The 21,168-nt window shown below is 42.5% G+C and overlaps 1 protein-coding gene across 3 annotated transcripts in view; it reads right to left on the bottom strand.

Annotated features, from left to right (window-relative positions):
* PALLD (palladin, cytoskeletal associated protein) overlaps window positions 1-21,168 on the bottom strand; it is a 454,922-nt gene that overhangs the window by 267,702 nt on the left and 166,052 nt on the right. For all 3 annotated transcript variants that reach the window (XM_038755083.1, XM_038755084.1, XM_038755085.1), the window contains exons 2-5: window positions 14,966-15,144; window positions 6,220-6,286; window positions 5,063-5,168; window positions 2,114-2,188 (exon numbers count right to left, since the gene is read on the bottom strand). In XM_038755083.1, coding sequence (XP_038611011.1) covers window positions 2,114-2,188; window positions 5,063-5,168; window positions 6,220-6,286; window positions 14,966-15,144 — 427 coding nt within the window. The remainder of the gene's footprint in view (window positions 1-2,113; window positions 2,189-5,062; window positions 5,169-6,219; window positions 6,287-14,965; window positions 15,145-21,168) is intronic.

Below are 21,168 nucleotides of genomic sequence, written 5' to 3'. Positions count from 1 at the left end.
TCTGGTCAAAATCTGCACAAGAAAAACCTAACCTGTAAGGCCAAACTAACATGAGCAAGCAAGATTATGTTTCTGGAACCGCAGATTGTTAGTCTTGCTGAAGAGCTCTTGATCTATATGGCAATCCCAAGTAGGTTTACTATTATTACGATCTTTGTGCTTACTATGTGGCAAGTGCTGTTTATTATGAACAAATTATTTATCTATAGTAATGTCTCTTCCTGCTGAATGCCTGTTAATGCTGTTGCACTGTACTCTCCCAAGGCTTAGTACAGTGACCTACATATAGTAAGCACTCAATAAATACTATTTATTGATTGGTTGTTCTAAGCATGGGGGTAGATACAAGTGAATCAGGTTGGACACAGTACCTGCCCCACATGGGACTCACAAGGACGTAACCGACAGATTCTGGCCCTCACCCACATCCTGCCCCTGGCTCGGAATGCCTTCCCTCTTCGTGTTTGACAGATAATAACTCTCCCCGACTTTTTTGAAGGCACACTGCCTCCAAGGGGCCTTCCCTGACTAAGCCCTCTTTTCCTTTTCTTCCACTCCTTCTTGCATCACCCTGACTTTCTCCATTTATTAACTCCCTTGCCCAGTCCCAAAGAGCTGACGTACATACCTCTAATTTATTTATTTATAGCAATGTCTGTCTCCCTCTCTAGACTGTAAGTTTGTTGTGGGCAGGGAATGTGTCACTTATATTGTCATATTGTACTCTCCCAAGTGCTTAGTGCAGTGCTCTGCACAGAATCAGCGCTCAATAAGTACAAATGATTGATTGATCGATCATTTCTGAGGCTTTCCCCATCATCTTGCTACCTGCTGACAGTGCCCAGATTCCAGACCCCCTAGAAGAAGAATAGCTCAGAGCCACCCCAGATGATTGCTATCAAGCTGGTATTCATTCACTGGAATCAACTAGGAAGCAAACAGGAAATGCAAGCCTTCGGACTTATTCTTCCACCTGTGGCTACTACTCATACTCACCCTTATATTACATATAGTTTTCCTTATAATCCTCACATTGTTAGCTATTGCTTTCAGTTTATGTCTGGTGTTCTCCCCCAACCTCAAGGGAGGGGATCATGTGTTACACTTCTCTGTATGTCCCCCACACTTCTAAGACAGTGTTTTCTGTTGAGTGGGTAAGAAAAAAAATAATGCTTTTTTTCTTATGGTATTTGATAAGAACTTACTATGTGCCAGGCACTGTACTGAGTGCTGGGGTGGGTAGAAGCTAATCAGGTTGGACACAGTCTCTGTCCCAGACAGGGTTCACAGTCTTAATCCCCATTTTACAGATGAAGTGACTTGCGTGAGGTCAGAAAGCAGTCGTGGCAGAGCCAGGATTAGAACCCAGGTCCTTCTGACTCCCAGGCCTGTGGTGGTTTCACTAAGCCACACTGCTTCTCTGGATCTTACCCTGATGCTTTTCAGTTTTTCCCCAGTGTGTCCAACTTGTAATCAACCCAGCGCTTAGTACAGTGCCTGGCACATAGTAAGTTGGCAGGAAATGGGTCTGTTTATTGTTATATTGTAATAATAATAATAATAATAATAATAACAATAATAATAATAATAATGGCATTCCAAGCACTTAGTAAAGTGCTCTGCACACAGTAAGTGCTCAATAAATACGATTGATTGATTAAGCGCTTATTATGTGCAAAGCACTGTACTAAGCGCCGGGAAGATTACAAGGTGATCAGGTTGTCCCACAAGGGGCTCACAGTCTTCATCCCCATTTTCCAGATGAGGTAACTGAGGCCCAGAGAAGTTAAGTGACTTGCCCAAAGTCACACCGCTGACAATTGGTGGTGCCGGCATTTGAACCCATGACCTCTGATTCCAAAGCCCAGGCTCTTTCCACTGAGCCACCCTGCTTCTCTGAGCACATTGTACTCTCCCACGTGCTTAATATAGTGCTCCACACACAGAAAGTGCTCAATGAATACGACTGAATGAATGAAGCGCTTAGCAAACAGCACAACAAAAGAAAAATCATTGCATTAGGTCACAAGAAAAATCATTGCGTTAGGTCACAGTAAACTGGGGTGAGATTCCAAAATGTAAATCCAGAGAAGGAGCAGAGCAGATGCCAAACCTTAGTAAAAATGGGTGGAGAGAAGGCCGGGTTGGCGCCATCTAATCGGCAGAGATACGACGTGGGACTCTGAACCTGAAAAATCAAAATTGGAGCAAATCAGAATGTGGGACGCATATATCTCTGGGAAGATGGAAAGAAAACCCCCCACGCTGGGTTCTGTCTATCTCTTAGAAACCTCAGCCATACATCATCCTGCAAGGCTGCTCTTACATTGCAATCACTGGGCAAAACTCCCTCTTCCACATCTGTTCCTTTTCTCTGATCATGGTGATATTTACAGGTTGGGTTTCCCTGCGTCCTCTGGGAATTCTGGACTTAATGCCATTACCAAACAGATTTGGAGTACAGGGACTTCTGCAAATGCTTTTACAAAGTTCTCCTGAAGTCTAAGTTCCTTTATGATAACGATAATAATGGAATTTGTTAAGCACGTACTATGTGCAAAGCACTGTTCTAAGCGCTGGGGAGGATACAAGGTGATCAGGTTGTCCCACGTGGGGCTCACAGTCTTAATCCCCATTTTCCAGATGAGGGAACTGAGGCACAGAGAAGTTAAGTGACTTGCCAAAAGTCACACAGCTGACAAGTGGCAGAGCTGGGATTTGAACCCACGACCTCTGACTCCCAAGCCCGGGCTCATTCCACTGAGCCATGCTGCTTTATACTCTCTCTTTTTACTTTATAATAATAATAATAATAGCATTTATTAAGCGCTTACTATGTGCAAAGCACTGTTCTAAGCGCTGGGGTAGATACAAGGTAATCAAGTTGTCCCACGTGGGGCTCACAGACTTAAACCCCATTTTCCAGATGAGGGAACTGAGGCCCAGAGAAGTGAAGTGACTTGCCCAAAGTCACACAGCTGACAAGCGGTGGAGCCGGGATTCGAACCCATGACCTCTGACTCCAAAGCCCGGGCTCTTTCCACTGAGCCACGCTGCTTCTCTTTATACTTTATACTCTCAAACCCATAACCCAGCCTGAAACAGTTTAGTCAGCAGCGTCAGCTTCTGCTCCAATTTAGGAGGAAAGTGTCTGATCCAGTTTTTAATGGCTTAATTTTAAATGGGCAGTATTTTTGTTCCATTAAGATTGGAAGGAGAATTTCGCTTTCTTAACATATGCACCCCTAAATTAAGATGCTGCTATTACTCCCGAATGCCAAACCTCATGGAGAAGAAAACTGTCTGACATAAGGAAAAGTCAGATTTCATTTCTTGAAAATATTTTACGAGTACTTCATGAGCCCTTTTCTGCTCACTTAGCAATACCAGGAATCCCACATCCAGATGCACACTTTTTATGCCCATTATAATGAACCTCATAACGTTTATTAAATGTAATAGGCAGGTCTCTTCAGATCTAAAGATATGGAGAGAGGCAGCATATTTGATGATTAGAGCATGTGACTGGAATTCCGAAAACCTTTTCTTTCATTTTTGACTTCATCGTTAACTTGTTCTGGGATTTTAGCATGGTTCTAAGCTTCTGTTTCTCATTTCTCCTGTTGTGAAAGAGAGATCCAACCTCTTCCCCTTATGGGGTTCTTTTAGGGATTGTAATAGCAAACAGTTAGTTAAGCACTTTGAACTTTACCATGCACACAGAACTGTTTCCTATTACATGATGAGGAGACACCCCAATATCATCTCTATGTGCGATTAGAGAATGTATGAATAAGAGACCTGGGCATAATTTTGGGAGTCATATGTTTCCTCTAAACCTCATCTAAAAATCAACATTCCGTAGTTCATATTCCACAACTTTATGAAAATAAACATATCTATAGAAACAGAATGTAAATGCTGGAATTGAAACTGGGGGTCTTGTCTAGCTGCTTCAAATTTCATGACCTGGGCAGCACAAGGAGTGAGCATTCAGTGAATGTTAACTGATGAGGCCATTCCTGAGTAAAGGCAGTGTATCACAAGAGATTTCATGAGTTACCGATCACTTTAGAGATGGTGAAGACCGGAGTACAGCCATGAGTGGGTGTCGATAAATTTTTCAGGATCACGGCTTGCCACCCAAGTAACTGTATTTGATTTAGCTATCTTATTTGTAATGATTTTAATGCTGTCTATCTTTCATGGGCTGCTTGCCCCCTGCCAATATACCCAGAGCACTTTCAAGTTTCTGCTGGGTGAAGGATAATTATTTTATGACCCAGGTATTTCACTGGGAAGAGAATGGGTTAGTAGATTATTTATGAGGACTTTTGTACATTTTGTACTATTTACAAGCAGCAGTGTGGTCCAGTGGCTAGAGCATGGGCCTGGGAATCAGAAAGACCTGGATTCTAATCCCAGCTCTGCCACTTGTCTGCTGTGTGACCTTAGGCAAGTCATTTTGCTTCTCTGGGCCTCAGTTACCTCATTAAAAAATAAGTCTTAGTGGACTCAGGACTCAAGTCCTCCTGACTCCTAGACTAGTGCTCTATCCACTGGCCCATACTGCTTCTTCTCTTAGAAGAACTCCTCTTGGAGAAAAGAGTTTCCAAATGGGAGGCTGGGAATACTGACTAATAAATAGGATGTCTGTGGTTGTACTGGATTAATAGTGTGAAAGAAAAGGGAGAAAGGCGGAAGGGAAACCCTTATAACTCACGTAGTCTCACTAGCTTACTGCAGCAGATCACAATGCTTGCTTTTTCCCAGTCTTATTACTCCTTAGACTGTCCTAAGCTTTTGGGAGCTAGGAACTACATCAGCATTTGATTTAAATATACACTTTTACTTGTATTAAATCTGTATTAACTATCATTAGCTCATTTAAAATAAAATTTCCTGAAACAATACATTTGAAATCCTGCTTATCGTATATCCACTCCAGCGATTAGAACCGTGCTTGGCACATAGTGAAGCACTTAACAAACGCCGTTATTATTATTAATACCAAATCCTTAAAGCTACAGTGTCAGGTGATACGATCATACATCATTCTCACCTGTTGAACCGGAACCGATATGGGTTGAATCACAGCTGTGGTCACTCCAGTCTTTGGGGAAGACGATCCTATTGTTAAGGAGACTGAGGTTGTTTTCTTTTGGGCTCTGGAAAGTAGAAGATGAAAATTTTCAGTCAGGCTGCCAATCAATGGTACTTCTTGAATACCTACTGAGTATAAAGCACTGTACTAAATGCCTGGAAAGGTACAGAAGAAGCAAATCAAATGTCCCCTGCCCTCAAGGATTTTACATCTAGTGGGATTGATAGCAGTGATAGGATTAATTTGAGACAATATCAATTCTCCAAGGACTCCCAGTAAACTTCCTGTGGACTCGGTAAGGTTTTGCATCTCAGAGTTTTCATAAAAATCTTTCACTGGCCACCCAGAACTCCAACTTCTACTCCTTATTTTAATGGTGAATTTGGAAAGTAGTGTGAAGAATTTCCCTGGTTATACGTTAGAAAATGGACAAAATGGATATTCTATACAAACAGACTGAAGCATGTAATCTGCAAACACTCTGAAGAATTGGAGGCTTTCAGTGTAGAATTCATTAAATTGTATTTATTGAGTGCTTACTGTGTGCAAAGCACTGAACTAAGCGCTGCTATTTCCCAAGCGCTTAGTACAGTGCTCTGCTCACAGTAAGCACTCAATAAACACGACTGAATGAATGAATGAGGATCAAGGCTGTGTGCGTTCCCATCTGGATATTTTTCCCCCAACACTTTGTAGAGTTCTCTGCACACAGTAAGGTGCTTAAATATTTTCTCTGTTATTACTATCCTTGTAATTAAATTTCACAGATTCCTGAGTAAACATCAGTTAATTGATTTTATCCACAAATTGAGTCTTACAGAGAAAAGACAATTCAAGAATACTGTAGTCTTCACATCACTTTGTGTTCCATTTATATATTTTACTATTAAATTAATTTACAGTTGCTTTTGGATTTAACCTTAAACTCAGGGTACAGAATTCAAATCTCCAGGTGAGTGCTATGCTTTAATGGAAATGACCTGATTACTGATCGACAACAATTTGACCTCTTTTAGAATAGCACTAATGGGGGGCATAGAAATCTAGCCAAACATTTTAGTTGTCAATCCTGATTAGAGATAATTGGTATTATTGATGCAGTCATATACACTTACTGTGGCATAGCTCCAGGGTTCAGTTTGAAAGCTATACTTTCACTCTCAGAATCAGTAGAGCTAGCACCTGAAAGAAAATATAAAACGATTATTGTTCATGGTGTTTATATTTGTCCTTAAAAAAAGTCATGCTCCGCTCCTTTGTAATTGCATTCAAAACAATACTTTGATTCCTCTGTTCTTTCTCTGTACTTCAATTTCCCTGTTCTCAATACTCTGTTCTCTATCTACACTCACTCCCTTGGTGAACTCATTCGCTCCCACGGCTTCAACTATCATCTCTACGCTGATGACACCCAAATTTACATCTCTGCCCCTGCTCTCTCTCCCTCCCTTAAGGCTCTTGTCTCCTCCTGCCTTCAAGACATCTCCATCTGGATGTCTGCCTGCCATCTAAAACTCAATATGTCCAAGACTGAACTCCTTATCTTCCCTCCCAAACCCTGCCCTCTTCCTGACTTTCCCATCACTGTTGACGGCACTACCATCCTTCCTGTTGCACAAGCCCACAACCTTGGTGTCATCCTCGACTCTGCTCTCTCGTTCACCCCTCACATCCAATCCATCACCAAAAACTGCCGATCTCACCTCCACAACATCACCAAGATCCTCCCTTTCCTGTCCATACAAACCGCTACCCTGCTGGTTCAATCTGTCATCCTATCCTGACTGGATTACTGCATCAGCCTCCTCTCTGATCTCCCGTCCTCCTGTCTCTCCCCACTTCAATCTATACTTTACGCTGCTGCCAAGATCATCTTTGTGCAGAAACGCTCTGGGCATGTTACTCCCCTCCTCAAAAATCTCCAGTGGCTACCAGTCAACTTACACATCAGGCGAAAACTCCTCACTCTCGGCTTCAAGGCTGTCCATCACCTCGCCCCCTCCTACCTCACCTCCCTTCTTTCCTTCTCCAGCCCAGCCTGCACCCTCCGCTCCTCTGCCCCTAACCTCCTCACTGGGCCTCGTTCTCGCCTGTCCCGCCATCCACCCCGGGCCCACATCCTCCCCCTGGCTTGGAATGCCCTCCCTCCACACATCCGCCAAGCTAGCTCTCTTCCTCTCTTCAAAGCCCTACTGAGAGCTCACCTCCTCCAGGAGGCCTTCCCAGACTGAGCCCCCCTTCCTCTCCCCTTCCTCATCCCCCCCATCCTACCTCCTTCCCCTCCCCACAGCACCTGTACATATGTTTGTACAGATTTATTACTCTATTTATTTTACTTGTACATATTTACTATTCTATTTATTTTATTTTGTTAATCTGTTTTGTTGTCTCTCTCCCCCTTGTAAACCGTGAGCACTCAACAGGCAACTGACAGAGCTGGGATTAGAACCCAGTACCTCTGACTCCCATGTCCGAGCTCTTTCCACTAGGTCACGCTGCTATCCTAGAGGTCTTGGTGTTGAATTTAAGAGCTCTGTAGTTTCTGAATTGCTACTAAACACACACATTGATAACTTTTTCTTCAGGTGAGTATCTCCTTATCAACAGCTTCATAGACAAATCACAGGCTACCTTATTTTAATGCCATTGGACTTTGACTCGAGATAAAATGTGAAAAAACTTCAGGGGTGAGATAAGAATTCAAGCATAATGTCAAGAATTATGTTTTCAAAGGACTCTTCAGAAGGAGACACATTTATCTAATGTTCCTTAAATTATTCTTTTTCAGGTGACTATTTTGCAGGGTTTCTTGATTTCATATAGAAGCAATATGGCCTAATAGATGGGCCTGGGAGACAGAAGGACCTGGGTTCTAATCCCAGCTCTGCCACTTGTCTGCTGTGCAACATCAAGCAAGTCACTTCACTTCTCTGTGCCTCAGTTACCTCATCAGTAAAATAGGGTTTGAAACTATGAGCCCCATGTGGGACTGGGACAGGGACTGTGTCCAACCCTATTTGATTGTATCCACACCAGGGTTTAGTTCAGTGCCTGGCACATGGTAACTCTTAACAAATTCCACAATTATTATTTAGTGTCCTGTTTCTCAAAAGTTCAGGGCAATATTAAAGTGATAGACTAAAAAACGTCTTCTCAAGATACCAAAAATTCACTCAGGTTGAGAGAACAACGTTCCACCCGATGCCTCTAGCCTCCAGATTAAAATAAGCCATGTGAAAATGTCTCTTTTTAACAAAGCTAATATGATGACAGGTCACACTGTCTATGATCTCTCAAACTCACCTTTTAGGAAAAATAATGATGGTACTTACGAAAGGCCAACTTTGTGCCAGTCACTATGCTAGGCACTGAGGTAGATACAAGATCACCAGGACAGGTACAGCTCCTGTCCCACATAAAACTCACATAGAGGTAAGGAAAGAGTGGGTTTAATTATTGCCATTTTCCAGATGAGGTCAAGTGAGTTTCCCAAGGTCACAGGAGGCAGGCAGCAGAACTGGGACTAAAACCCAGGTCTTCTGACTCCCAGATCTCCCATTCATTCATTCATTCATTCATTAATTCATTCATTCAATTGTATTTACTGAGCGCTTACTGTGTGCAGAGCACTGTACTAAGCACTTGGGAAGTACAAGCTGGCAACATATAGAGACGGTCCCTACCCAACAGTGGGCTCACAGTCTAGAAGGGAGAGACAGAGAACAAAGCAAAACATATTAGCAAAATAAAATAATTAGAATAAACATGTACAAATAAAATAAATAGAGTAATAAATACGTACAAACATATATACATATATACGGGTGCTGTGGGGAGGGGAAGGAGGTAAGGCGGGGGGGATGGGGAGGGGGAGGAGTGGGAGAGGAAGGAAGGGGGCTCAGTCTGGTAAGGCCTGAGCCTTCAAATCTTCCCATTAGGCCGTGTCCCTCTAGTACCCAAAAGGCCATTTTAGCCCCAACAGAAAATACTATTCCTTCTTAAAAGCCATCTCAGTTCTCTTTTCATGAGGGGAAAAAAAAGTACCTACTCAGAGGAGTTTCTGTGCTCTGGGCAACAGATCATTGCTTGGTTTCTCTTCCATTTCCCTTTCACCTGCCCAGGCCCAGCTAGAACTCAAAGTCACCTTCCATATCAGGTGACACAGGAGTCTCTCCAGGACAAGGTGGCAGATCAGGTCCGTCCCTCTGTCAGTGTGCAACTGCTCCTTCTCTCTCCCTCAATTAAGCACTCAATAAAATACAATTGACGGAGGAACATTCTCTCATCCCAGCTCCTCCTGTTGGTCATCTGCTTTGCATCTGCCCAGGAGTTGGTCTCGGGTATCGGTGTACTCTTTCTTCAGGGCGTGCCACCGCCTGGGTCTTGGGAACTGATTATTATTATCTCATATGAACCTATGGAAACTGTCTGGTGCTAATAGACCGGGACTCTGCTCAAAGGCAGCGAGGTAGAAATGTAACTATTACCACCATGCTTTCTTGGAATATGAGGACGCACATCTTCTCCTTAATCCACCAGGGTATAATTCTGCCTCCAAAATCAGCCATCATTTGAAGGAAGAGAAGGTGGGTAGAGAGCTTTAGACATTCTCTTTTGCCTTGGCTTTTTAAGCATTTCTGAATCAAGGCGAGTACCATTAATGGCAAATCACATGGCTTCAGTGGAATTTTCCCATAATGAGGACCGGGGCCTGGCTGTATTTTCCTAGTACTTGTTTATGCTCCGAGATCTAGTGAGATTGATCACCCAGTGACCTCACCAGAAACATGCAAATTCACACAAATGGATTTATCCTCTACAGCAAGTGCTCAATAAATACCATTGATTTTTCTAATGATTACCATTTTCTTTGATTAGATTACCATTGTCTTGATTAGATTGTCCTCAGAAGTAAACATTTCAATATAACTGATCCCTGCCCTTTGCTTGCCTGTAATTTAATCCAAGAATTTTAGAACAATACACTAGCTAAGGTAATAACAAACAGGCAACTTTGAACAAGAGGGTACTGGAAGGCTGGGAACCTGATAAATTAGAGAGAAGTGTTTTTGTTTAACTTTGAGATTCAAAAGGCATGTTCTGTATTTTCTGATTGAATAATCACTGTTATGATGTGATGTATAATGACATAGTGCAGAAAGCAGTAATTCAATGAGACTACCTCCAAGTTTAGTTTAGTCTTAGAGAAAATGAAAAGATCGCAAAGGTCTTCCTGTGAGCCATCCAATCAATCATTGGTATTTATTGAGTGTTGACTGTGTGCAGAGCACTCTACTAAGTGCTTGGGAGAGAATGATACAATAGACTTGGTAGACATGATCCCTGCCTTCAAAGACCTTAGATTCTGGTGGAAGGTGTTCGTGAAACATTAAGAAAAGAATCTGATGTGCTTTTCCATCTTTACTTCCCATAATTCGTTTTAGGGATTTAAATACAGAATTTTCCAGTTCTCGGGATACACATTTCCTAAGGCCAAATGAACCCTTTTCCTAGAGTATTTACATTTGGTTTTGGAAGAGTTAATTGCCCTGGGAATTGTTATTGGATCATAGAGACTCCGTCTTTCAGGTCATCTAGCATCCAAACCTAGTTGGTCTGACCTTGGATGGAAACTGCCTTCTCATCAATGACGTCTTCTTGCCAAATCCAATGGCCTTTCCTCCATCCTAATCCTTGTCAACCTCTAAGCTGCTTTCAACACCATGGACCAGGCTTTTCCTCTGGAAACATTATCTAACCTTGGTTTGTCCTCTCCTGGTTTGTTTATTTATGTATTGTATTTGTTAAGTGCTTCCTCTGTGCCAGGCACCGTACTAAGCACCGTGGTATAGACAAGCTAATTAGTTTGGACACAGTCCATGTCTCACAGGGGTCTCACAGTTTTATTCCTCATTTAGCAGATGAAGTAGCTGAGGTACAGAGAAGTTAAGTGCTTTGCCCAAGGTCACAGAGCAGAAGAGTGGCAGAATCTGGATTAGATCCCATATCCCTCTGATGCTCAGGTCCATGCTTTATCCATTAAGCCATACTGCTTCTCGCTGGGCCATGCTGCTGAGTTTTTTTTTTTTTATGGTATTTGTTAAGCGCTTGTTATGTGCCAGGCACTGTTCTAAGCGTGCTGATGTAGAAACAAACTAATCAGGTTGGACACAGTCCCTGTCCCGCATGAGGCTCACAGCCTTAACCCCCATTTTACAGATGAGGTAACTGAGGCACAGAGAAGTGAAGTGACATACCCAAGGTCACAAAGCAGATACTTGGTGGAGCCAAGATTGGAACTCAAGTCCTTCTGACTCCCAACCCTGTGCTCTATCCACTATGTCATGCTGCTGGTTCTCTTCCTCTCTCTCTGGCTGTTCCTTCTCAGTCTCTTTTGCAGGCTCCTCTTCTTCCTCTCACCCCCCAACTGTGGAAATCCCTCAAGCCTTAATTATGGGTCCCCTTCTACTCTCCATCTTTCTCCACTCCATGGGAGAACTCATTCACTTCTACTACCATCTCTGTGTAAATGATTCCCAAGTCTACATGTCCAGCCTCTCTCATTCCCTATCATCTTACAATTCCTCCTGCCTTCTACTTGGATGTACCACTGACGATTACAACCTAACATGTCCAAAAGAGAAATCCTCATCTTTCCACCCAATGTCCTCCCCTTGACTTTCCCATCACTGTAGGCCGCACCATCCTCCTCTCTCTCTCACAAGCTTGTAACTTCTGCATTATCCTCAAATCATCTTTCTCATTCGACCCACACATTCCATCTGTCATCAAATCCTGTAGGTTCTACTTTTACAACATCTCCCTTTCCGCCCTTTCCTCTCCATCCAAACTGTTACTATACTACACTGATCCAACAATTAATCATATCCTGTTGCGTATTCTCACTGAACCCCCTGCCTCCGCTCTCTCCCCACTCCAGTCCTTATTTTGCTCTGCTGCCTGGATCATATTTCTAAAAAACATTCGGCTCCCATCTTCCCTCTCCTCAAAAATCTTCAGTGCTTGCCCATCCACCGCCAGGGCAAAGAGAAACACCTTACCATTTGCTTTAAAGCACTCAATCAGTGTGTCTTCTCCTACCACACTTCACTGATTTTCTACTACAACCCATTCTGCACACTTGGCTCCTATGACACTAACCTATTCATTGTACCTCAATCTCAACAATCGAGCAGCTGACGCTTTGATCACATCCTCCGTCTGACCTAAACCTCCATGCACCCCCTAAACACACACATGACAGATCACCACTCGTCCCACCTTCAAAGTCTTATTAAAATCACATCTCCTCCAAGAAGCCTTCCCCGACTAAGCCCTCATTTCCTCCCCCTTCTGTGTCGCCTATGCACTTGACCTGTACCCCTTAAGCCCCTGATAGTCACCCCACCCTCAGCCACACAGCTCTTAAGGACACATCTATAATTTGTTTTAATGTCCGTCTCCCCTTCCAGACTGTAAGTTCCTGGTAGGCAGGTAATGTGTCTACCAACTTTGTAGTATTAAACTCTCTCAAATGCACAGAGTAAGTGTTCAATAAACAATCACTGATTGATTGGTTGTGAGTTAAACCACTAATACTTAATTGTTTTTGAAAATTCCCACAAATTGGCTTTAAGCCCTCACTTAATGTGACCCTTTTGCGCAGATTGGCTTCAGCCTTCCTTATCCTGCCCGGTTAGCCACATGCTTACTTTCTTTAGCATCACAGTTCAAAAGCTCATTTTGTGAAGGAGGCCTTTCCTGATTACCTCCAACAATCTCCAACCAACAAATTCTACTCTTAATCCATTCCTAACTCATTTGTAATTTTCCTACATACAGAAAAACACAAGTACAGTGCGTGTTCATGGCATATTTGTCTTGTTTTCTTTATTAGATTGTAGACTGCTTGGGGGCAGGAACCTGCCTGTTCCTTAATCCACATAGATCCCAAATGCCTAGGAAAGACCTTTGTGAGCACTCATTGCATTCAATAGGTTGTCTATCTATCTATCTATCTATCTATCTATCTATCTATCTATCTATCTATCTATCTATCTATCAAGCTCTCCATTTTACTGTTGATTCCATGCAGTGTTTCAACTTGTTTCAGCATTATCAAAAAGTGACATTATTCTGGTCCTGTTAATGCCTTTATTCTGGGTAGTATTCACTACAGGTAAGAATGTTGTCCCTTTTGGTATTAACATATTTTATATTTTCTTAACTCTAAAATCACAGAAACAGTTTTTAATGAAGAACCATTTCCTGTAACCCAGAATGGCTTCCATGAAGAAGTCAACTTATTTTAAAAAACTAGCTCTTTCCATAAGCAACTAGATATGACATCCTTCACTTATCTAATAATAATAATAATGATGGCATTTATTAAGCGCTTACTATGTGCAAAGCACTGTTCTAAGCACTGGGGAGGTAAACAAGGTGATCAGGTTGTCCCACGGGGGGCTCACAGTTTTAATCCCCATTTTTACAGATGAGGTAACTGAGGCACAGAGAAGTTAAGTGACTTGTTCAAAGTCACACAGCTGACAATATGAGGAGCCGGGATTTGAACCCAAGACCTCTGACTCCATGACTTCTAATCTATGACTCCAAAGCCCGTACCCTTTCCACTGGGCCACGCTGCTTATCTTATCCAATCAAAGAAAAGGATAAAGTTTCTAGAAACAAATCTGATCCTCATTAGCTAACAAACATACCAGGCTCGTTAGTACAATTCATTTTGTTTTAGGGAAGTTTCATACACATTTATACTTTACTGCTGGACTCAGAGAACCATATAAACAAGCACAATGCAATCAAATCCCTTGCTAAGAGAACAGAACATTTAACTACCTCCACATACCAAGTTACTACAAGGGTCAGCTTGATGATGACTGCAATAAGGTTATTTTTAGAATGAAAACATTTCTCACTAATTCTTAGGAATTCAGGGCTGCAGGATACACATGAAAGAAAGAGATGGTATTGAAAAATTAGATTTACAAACACATACCATCTTTTTCTTTTCTGAATCACAAAAAACATGGTGCAATTTAGGGGTGGAAAGTTCACAGTTGAAATGGTGGTGAGTTTGGACACTTGCCTCATCCTCCTAAATGTTTAACCATCACACTTATATGGCATTTAATTATTAAGCTGGTGTCATTGAGTGGGAGCGATTTCCTATGTATCAGAAACAATTTAAACCTGCCAGGTTTTATGATGCATATAGAGCTGTTTCAAGTGTTTAGAGTTTTCATATTGTTGATGAAATGCTATTGTAAAATGAATTTACAACACTCCCCACCCTCCCGCCCAGGCCCCCTAGTCCTAAACACCCCAGAGGTCTAGCTAGGCCCAAAATTGCTTGGGAGAAAAATAGATGTTTAGTTGAAGGAGGAGAAAACAGACCTATAATTCAATAAAACTCAGAGAGTAACACATTAAAGTACTCCATCATTAATGAATTCCTCCAAATATTTCTTCACAGAGTCATGTAATCTAACCTTAGTTGATAGAAACCATTCTTGAAGTAAGTCCGCATTTCAAATTCACTAGAAAAGTTCTAAGTAACTTTTGGTATTTAGTTATGAACATAGATGCAATTTCATGTTACTAAAATGCTTTTAATTAACGGAAAAAATGTCAGGAATCGTGACCCACACATTCAATATACTGCTCCAAGCATCAGAACCATTCAATTTTGTTTCAGATGTTTCTTTTGAGGGGGGGAGTAGGTTTGGATCCTGATGCTGCTGAAGTGGTTTTAATTTAAAGGGGATTTTTCTGGCCTTCAAGCTCTAATGCACTGAAGCAGCACCGCTATTTAGCAGCCCTCAATAGGCAGGCATCCCTTACCTTCAACGAACACCTCAGCAGACGTTGTATCTGAGCCGCTAGGGTTTGTTGCCAGACAAGTGTAGCGCCCAGTGTCGTCTTCGAAGGCTTCGGCTATGATTAAGGTATGGAGGTCTCCACTCTCGCACTGGATTTGGATATCGGGAGAGTTCTGCAGCTCTTTTCCTTCACAGAACCATCTGCAGGCCACATGCAAGGACAGAAACAGAACAGAAAGAAAGGAAAGGGTCACTTTAAAGCAATAAAGTGCAGGTGAGAGGCTGGCTGCTGGGTAATAAGAGACTTCTCTGATAAGAGGTTCCCTAAATGTTAACAAAAATGTGTATTGCGGACTCAATTTGTGTCTCAACCCCCCCCCCCCCCCCCGCAAAACTGAAAATGGATGAAAACCAACAATTTATTTCATTGAAGAAGAGGAATCCCAGAATTTAGTTCACGCAGAGTTTATTTTCTCCTCAAACCAACTACTGGTGTGCTGATCCACGTTTTTCTTCAAATTTATTCCTTCATGACCCTTATTTTGCTACAAACACCAGAAACAATTTCAATTTTACTGTGTAAAATGAAAAAAGATATCCTTTTCACCAAACTTACAGCGTGACCTACTTAAATGTAATCATTGTTATGATTAAACTGTCTTCAGAGCAATGAAGAGTCTTTAAATGAGGGGGCTGTAATGATTTCAACATCTCTCTCCCCACTCTCAGTCCACAGTCATTCTCATCTGCTCTTAGGCTTGCAATCAGCCTAGCGACAACTAACAATTCTTCCCCAGTTGCCTGATACTTTAATAGGAGGTTCTTAAATGCTTCATGGCCTTGGACTGACTTCACAAAGATACAGAGGGTTCTGCTGCAATTTACTTTTACTGGTCAGCTCTTTTCCTTTCCCAAACCAAGGAACCCGGTGTGACTGACTCCAAAGCCCGACCATATATTAGACCACGGAGCCTCTCTTGCACCCCAAGGCCACCCTCCCTCAACTCCTCCAAACATACTTCTTTTGTTTTCCTGCCTTCCAGAAAACTGACCCTGCTGTTGCCCTGAAAGCCCAGAAATTCTGATTTGCTTTTTTAAAAAAGAAGTAATAATAATAATTATGGTATTAGTTAAGCACTTACTATGTGCCAAGCACTGTACTAAGTAATGGGGTAGATACAAGGCAATCAGGTTGCCCCACATGGGGCTCACAGTCTTAATCCTCATTTTTACAGATGAGGTAACTGAGGCACAGATAAATTAAGTGTCTTGCCCAAGGTCACACAGCAGAGCAGTGGCGGAGCTGGGATTAGAACTCACGGCCTCTGACACCCAAGCCAGTGCTCTTGCCTCTAGGCTATACTGTCCTTGCCCTCTGACTGCCCGAGTTACAACGAGATGAGCTTTCAACATCTAATCGGTCCCGTTTTTCAGGCTTAGCAGGCCCCAGGTTCTAATCCCAGTTCCACCACTTGTCAACTGTGTGACTTTGGGCAAGTCACTTCGCTTCTCTATGTCTCAGTTACCTCATCTGTAAAATGGGGATTAAGACTGTGAGCCCCATGTGGGACAACCTGATTACCTTGTAAGCATCCCAGTGCTTAGTACAGTGCTTGGCACCTAGTAAGTGCCTAACAAACACCATCATTACCATTCTCTGTTCCTCGGTTACCTCATCTGTAAAATAGGGATGAAGACCATGAGCCCCAAGTTGGACAGGGACTGTGTCCAACCTGATTAGCTTTGTTTCTACCCCAGCATGCTTTAGAACAGTGCCAACGCACTTAACAAATACCACAATCATTATTATTGTTATTATTATTGGATCCAACTTTGCAATTCTTGCCTCCTCCCTCTTCACAACTCTCCTGCTCTCCCTTGCAGTGTTTTCAGCCCTGTCTCCCTGCACCTTCCCTGTTTAATGACATGCCTACATCTATGGCTTACCTCCACCTGCGGCCCCTAAACAGGGTGGAGGGGGGTGGGATGGGAGCAGGAAGAGGGTGCTGGTAGTGAAAAGGGAGGGGGATGGCACACAGCAGAGATTGCCATTCAGCCCCTGCCGTCTCATTCTACCCTGCCACTTCTGCTGGGTCTGAAGCGGCAAGTGCCACCAAATTAAGATTCCTGAAAAGACTCCAGCCAAGACAGCTTCAAATCACTTCAAAACTCCCTGGGACCTCACCCAATCAGACTCCCACCTGGAGCCCATTTTTTGGTAAAAACAGGAGGGTTTAAAATTTCTCCATGCATTTTTAGATCATGTGTTGGTAGAGGAAATGCACACTGTATAGTGAAGTACTAGACTACGTTTCCCTATGTACTATATTTTTAATTCGTATGTGCGTTTTACATCAATATGACCACTATTCACAATATAAAATACATGAATGAAGGCTATATTATTCACTTATAATTAAGTACAGAATTTGGGGAACGAATCATTCATTCATAACATTATTCCTATGGGAAAATTAATTCTGACTTACACTGTTTCAACTTCAAGATGCAGTTTACAGAATCGAATTGGGTTGTAAATCTGAGGACTAATTGTTGTAGGAACATGCCCGTTTCAAAACAAAGGATCACAATACTTTTTAATATTATTATTAAATATGATATTTGTTAAGTGCTTACTATGTGTCAAGCACTGAGTGCTGGGGTAAATACATGGGGCTTTCAGTCTAAGTAGGAAGGAGAACAGGTATTGAATCACCATTTCATATTAATGTCTGTCTTACCCTCTAGACTGTAAACTCGTTATGGGCACGGAACATGTCTGCTAATTCTGTTGCATTATACTCTCCATGCACTTAGTACAGTGCTCTGGACATAGAGGGGCTCAATAAATACAATTGATTGATTGATTTTGCAGATGAGGGAACTGAGGCACAGAGAAGTTTAATGACTTGCCCAAGGTCACACAGCAGGTAAGTGGCAATGCTGGGATTAGAACTCATATCATCTTACTCCCAGTCCCATGCTCTTTCCACTAGGCTACACTTCTTCTCTAGGCAACATTGTTTAGTGCTTACTTAGTTCCTGGAGAAATCTCTAGGTCTAATCTAATTTGTGATATTTTGTCTGGAAAAACTTTCCACCTTGCCTAAATTTTAGATTTATAATTCAAGAAAATTGAACTCAGACTGTAAACTTTCCCCTCTAGACTGTACTCTCCTTGTGGGTAGAGAACATGTCTACCAACTCTAGTATGATGTACTTACCCCAGCGCTTAGCAATCAATAATAATAATGGTATGTGTTAAGCGCTTACCATGTGCCAAGCACTGTTCTAAGCCCTGGGGTAGATACCAGGTAATCAGATTGTCCCCCGTGGGACTCACAGTCTTAATCCCCATTTTACAGATGAGGTAACTGAGGAAGAAGAAGTAAGCACTAAACAATGTTGCCTAGAGAAGAAGTGTAGCCTAGTGGAAAGAGCATGGGCCTGGGAGTAAGATGACATGAGTTCTAATCCCAGCATTGCCACTTACCTGCTGTGTGACCTTGGGCAAGTCATTTAACTTCTCTGTGCCTCAGTTCCCTCATCTGCAAAATCAATCAATCAGTTGTATTTATTGAGCCCCTCTATGTCCAGAGCACTGTACTAAGTGCATGGAAAGTATAATGCAACAGAATTAGCAGACATGTTCCATGCCCATAACGAGTTTACAGTCTAGAGGGTAAGACAGACATTAATATTAAATGGTGATTCAACACCTGTTCTCCTTCCTACTTGGACTGAAAGCCCCATGTATTTACCCCAGCACTCAGTGCTTGACACATAGTAACAGAGAAGTTAAGTGGCTTGCCCAAGGTCACCCAGCAGACAAGTGGCAGAGGCAGGATTAGAACCCACATCCTCTGTCTCCCAAGCCCGTACTCTATCCACTAAACTGTGCTGCTTCTCATGTTGCGCTCACGGTCAGAGCTCAATAAATATGACATTGATAACTCAGGCCCATATCATTCTGAACTAATAATACAGTTAACTTGAGATAATTCATGCTGGAATGGGTCAGGGATACCACAGACAGTCCAAAAATCTGAATTTTCCTCTAATTCTACCCTTCTTTCTAATGAGTTTCACCTCTTTTCCTTTCCCTAGCTTATCCTCCACTGTAGGAGGCAGTGGAGCAGTGGAAGATCAGAATGGAGATAATTCATGCTGGAATGGGTCAGGAATACCACAGACAATCCAAAAATCTGAATTTTCCCCTAATTCTACCCTTCTTTCTAATGAGTTTCACCTCCTTTCCTTTCCCTAGCTTATCCTCCACTGTAGGTGGCAGTGGAGCAGTGGAAGATCAGAATGGCAGGCAGAAGGAGGGACAGAGGTGGATAAGTAACAAATGATCTGGGTAATCACCCCCTAAAAAATGAAGGGACAACTGAAGCAACCGGACGTCTAAAAATCAGGGCCTTTCAGTCAAGCATTCCTGTTAGGATCAGACCCATGTTTGATTTAACGTAAACAAAAATTGACCACATAGAAGGAAGTGGAATGGGATTAACTCTTTCAAGTGACTTGGTCTCCATTTTGTGCACCAGGGCTCTTGTCGACTGGTCTTATCGGTAACATAATGGCCCCCGGTTCTACTAGTACATGGAGGCTGCATTTCTTGCAGTACTCCCCGCTAAAAAAAGAGTATGTCTGTTAGCATGTACGTGTACAACTGTTTGTCCCTACACCATGCTGAATCCAGACAGACATGTTCTGTTAGAAAAACTTTCTCTAGTCCTGCCACTGAGTGCTATCCAAAGCATTTAGTGAAAACATGTGTCCTGGTGGAACTGACTCCATTGAGTGAGCACTGTACTAAGGTGTTGGGAACATCTACTAAAACTCAAAGCCACCGTCCCTGCTCTCAAACTCATGGTGGTGGCAGACAGATATGAGTCTGATTCAAAATGAGCCTCTTCATCTCTTAACGTTACTTGGCCAGTGGGGCCAGGTTTTTGCAGGAAACTCTTATTTGTTCAGGGTACTACACAGGAGAAGCAGCTTGGCAGTTGATAAAACAGGAGCCTGGGAGCCAGAAGGTCGTAAATTCTAATCCTAACTCTGCCATTTGTCAGCTGTGTGACCTTGGGCAGGTCACTTTACTTCTCTGTGCCTCGGTTACCTCATCTGTAAAATGGGGATTGATACCGGGAGCCCCACATGAGAAAGGGATTGTGTCCAACTCATTTTGCTTGTATCCACCCCAGAGCTTAGTATAGTGCCTGGCACATAATAAGCACTTAACAAATACCCTCATCATTATCATAATTAAGATCCCCAGTGATGCCTTCCACTTTCCTTTTTTACCATCATCCCACTTAAACTCACCACTCAGCAGGAATTTCAATCACCAGTGAATTCCAGATGGATTTACGAAGTCCATCTCTACCATGCCTGCCATGAAACAGCGTGGCTAGAGAAGCAGTGTGGCTCAGTGGAAAGAGCACAGGCTTTGGAGTCAGAGGTCATGGGTTCAAATCCCGGCTCTGCCACTTGTAAGCTGTGTGACTTTGGGCAAGTCACTTAACTTCTCTGTGCCTTAGTTACCTCATCTGTAAAATGGGGATTAAGACTGTGAGCCACCCATGGGACAACCTGATCACCTTGTAACCTCCCTAGTGCTTAGAACAGTGCTTTGCACATAATAAGTGCTTAATAAATGCCATTATTATTATTATTATGAAACCAGAGAATAAATAACAGGCTTGGTGAGACTGGGCCATCACGGTCATAATCAAACCGGGCCCACTCTGAATCTTGTTCCCATTTTGTAATTAGAGGCTTCAACTCCATCCTGTGTGCTGGAGGGCTGAGGGGTCACAAGTAACACATTATTTTTTGCCAGGAACTATTTATTCAGTTGTGTCTAGTTTTATAATTAAGTTTTGACTCAAAATATTTCCTGGCAACCAAATTGCCTCCTCACTCCTCTGTTTGCTCTCTGCTCTTTACCATCTCCGGCCCAACCCCCAGCTCTCCTCTCTAGCAATGCGTCCAAGCCTGGAACTGGGTACCGACATTCTTGTGGAACAAGATTCGGAGAGAATGTAATCGAAGAATAGAGGAATGTGGAGCCATAAGGTGGACATGAATTAGTTATAACGTGATGTGGCCTGAAGGGTTGGTGTTTTCAAAAACCCGTCGCAACCGGAATCAAAATATCGCTTATGTAATCAGCTCAACAGCTGATTCCATTGTTTATTGGAAACTGAGTTTAAAGCT

Source organism: Tachyglossus aculeatus, chromosome 12 (genome assembly GCF_015852505.1).
Source record: "Tachyglossus aculeatus isolate mTacAcu1 chromosome 12, mTacAcu1.pri, whole genome shotgun sequence".
Taxonomy (NCBI): domain Eukaryota; kingdom Metazoa; phylum Chordata; class Mammalia; order Monotremata; family Tachyglossidae; genus Tachyglossus; species Tachyglossus aculeatus.
The sequence above is the reverse complement of the archived record's forward strand: the minus strand, read 5'-3'. Positions and strand labels throughout refer to the sequence as shown.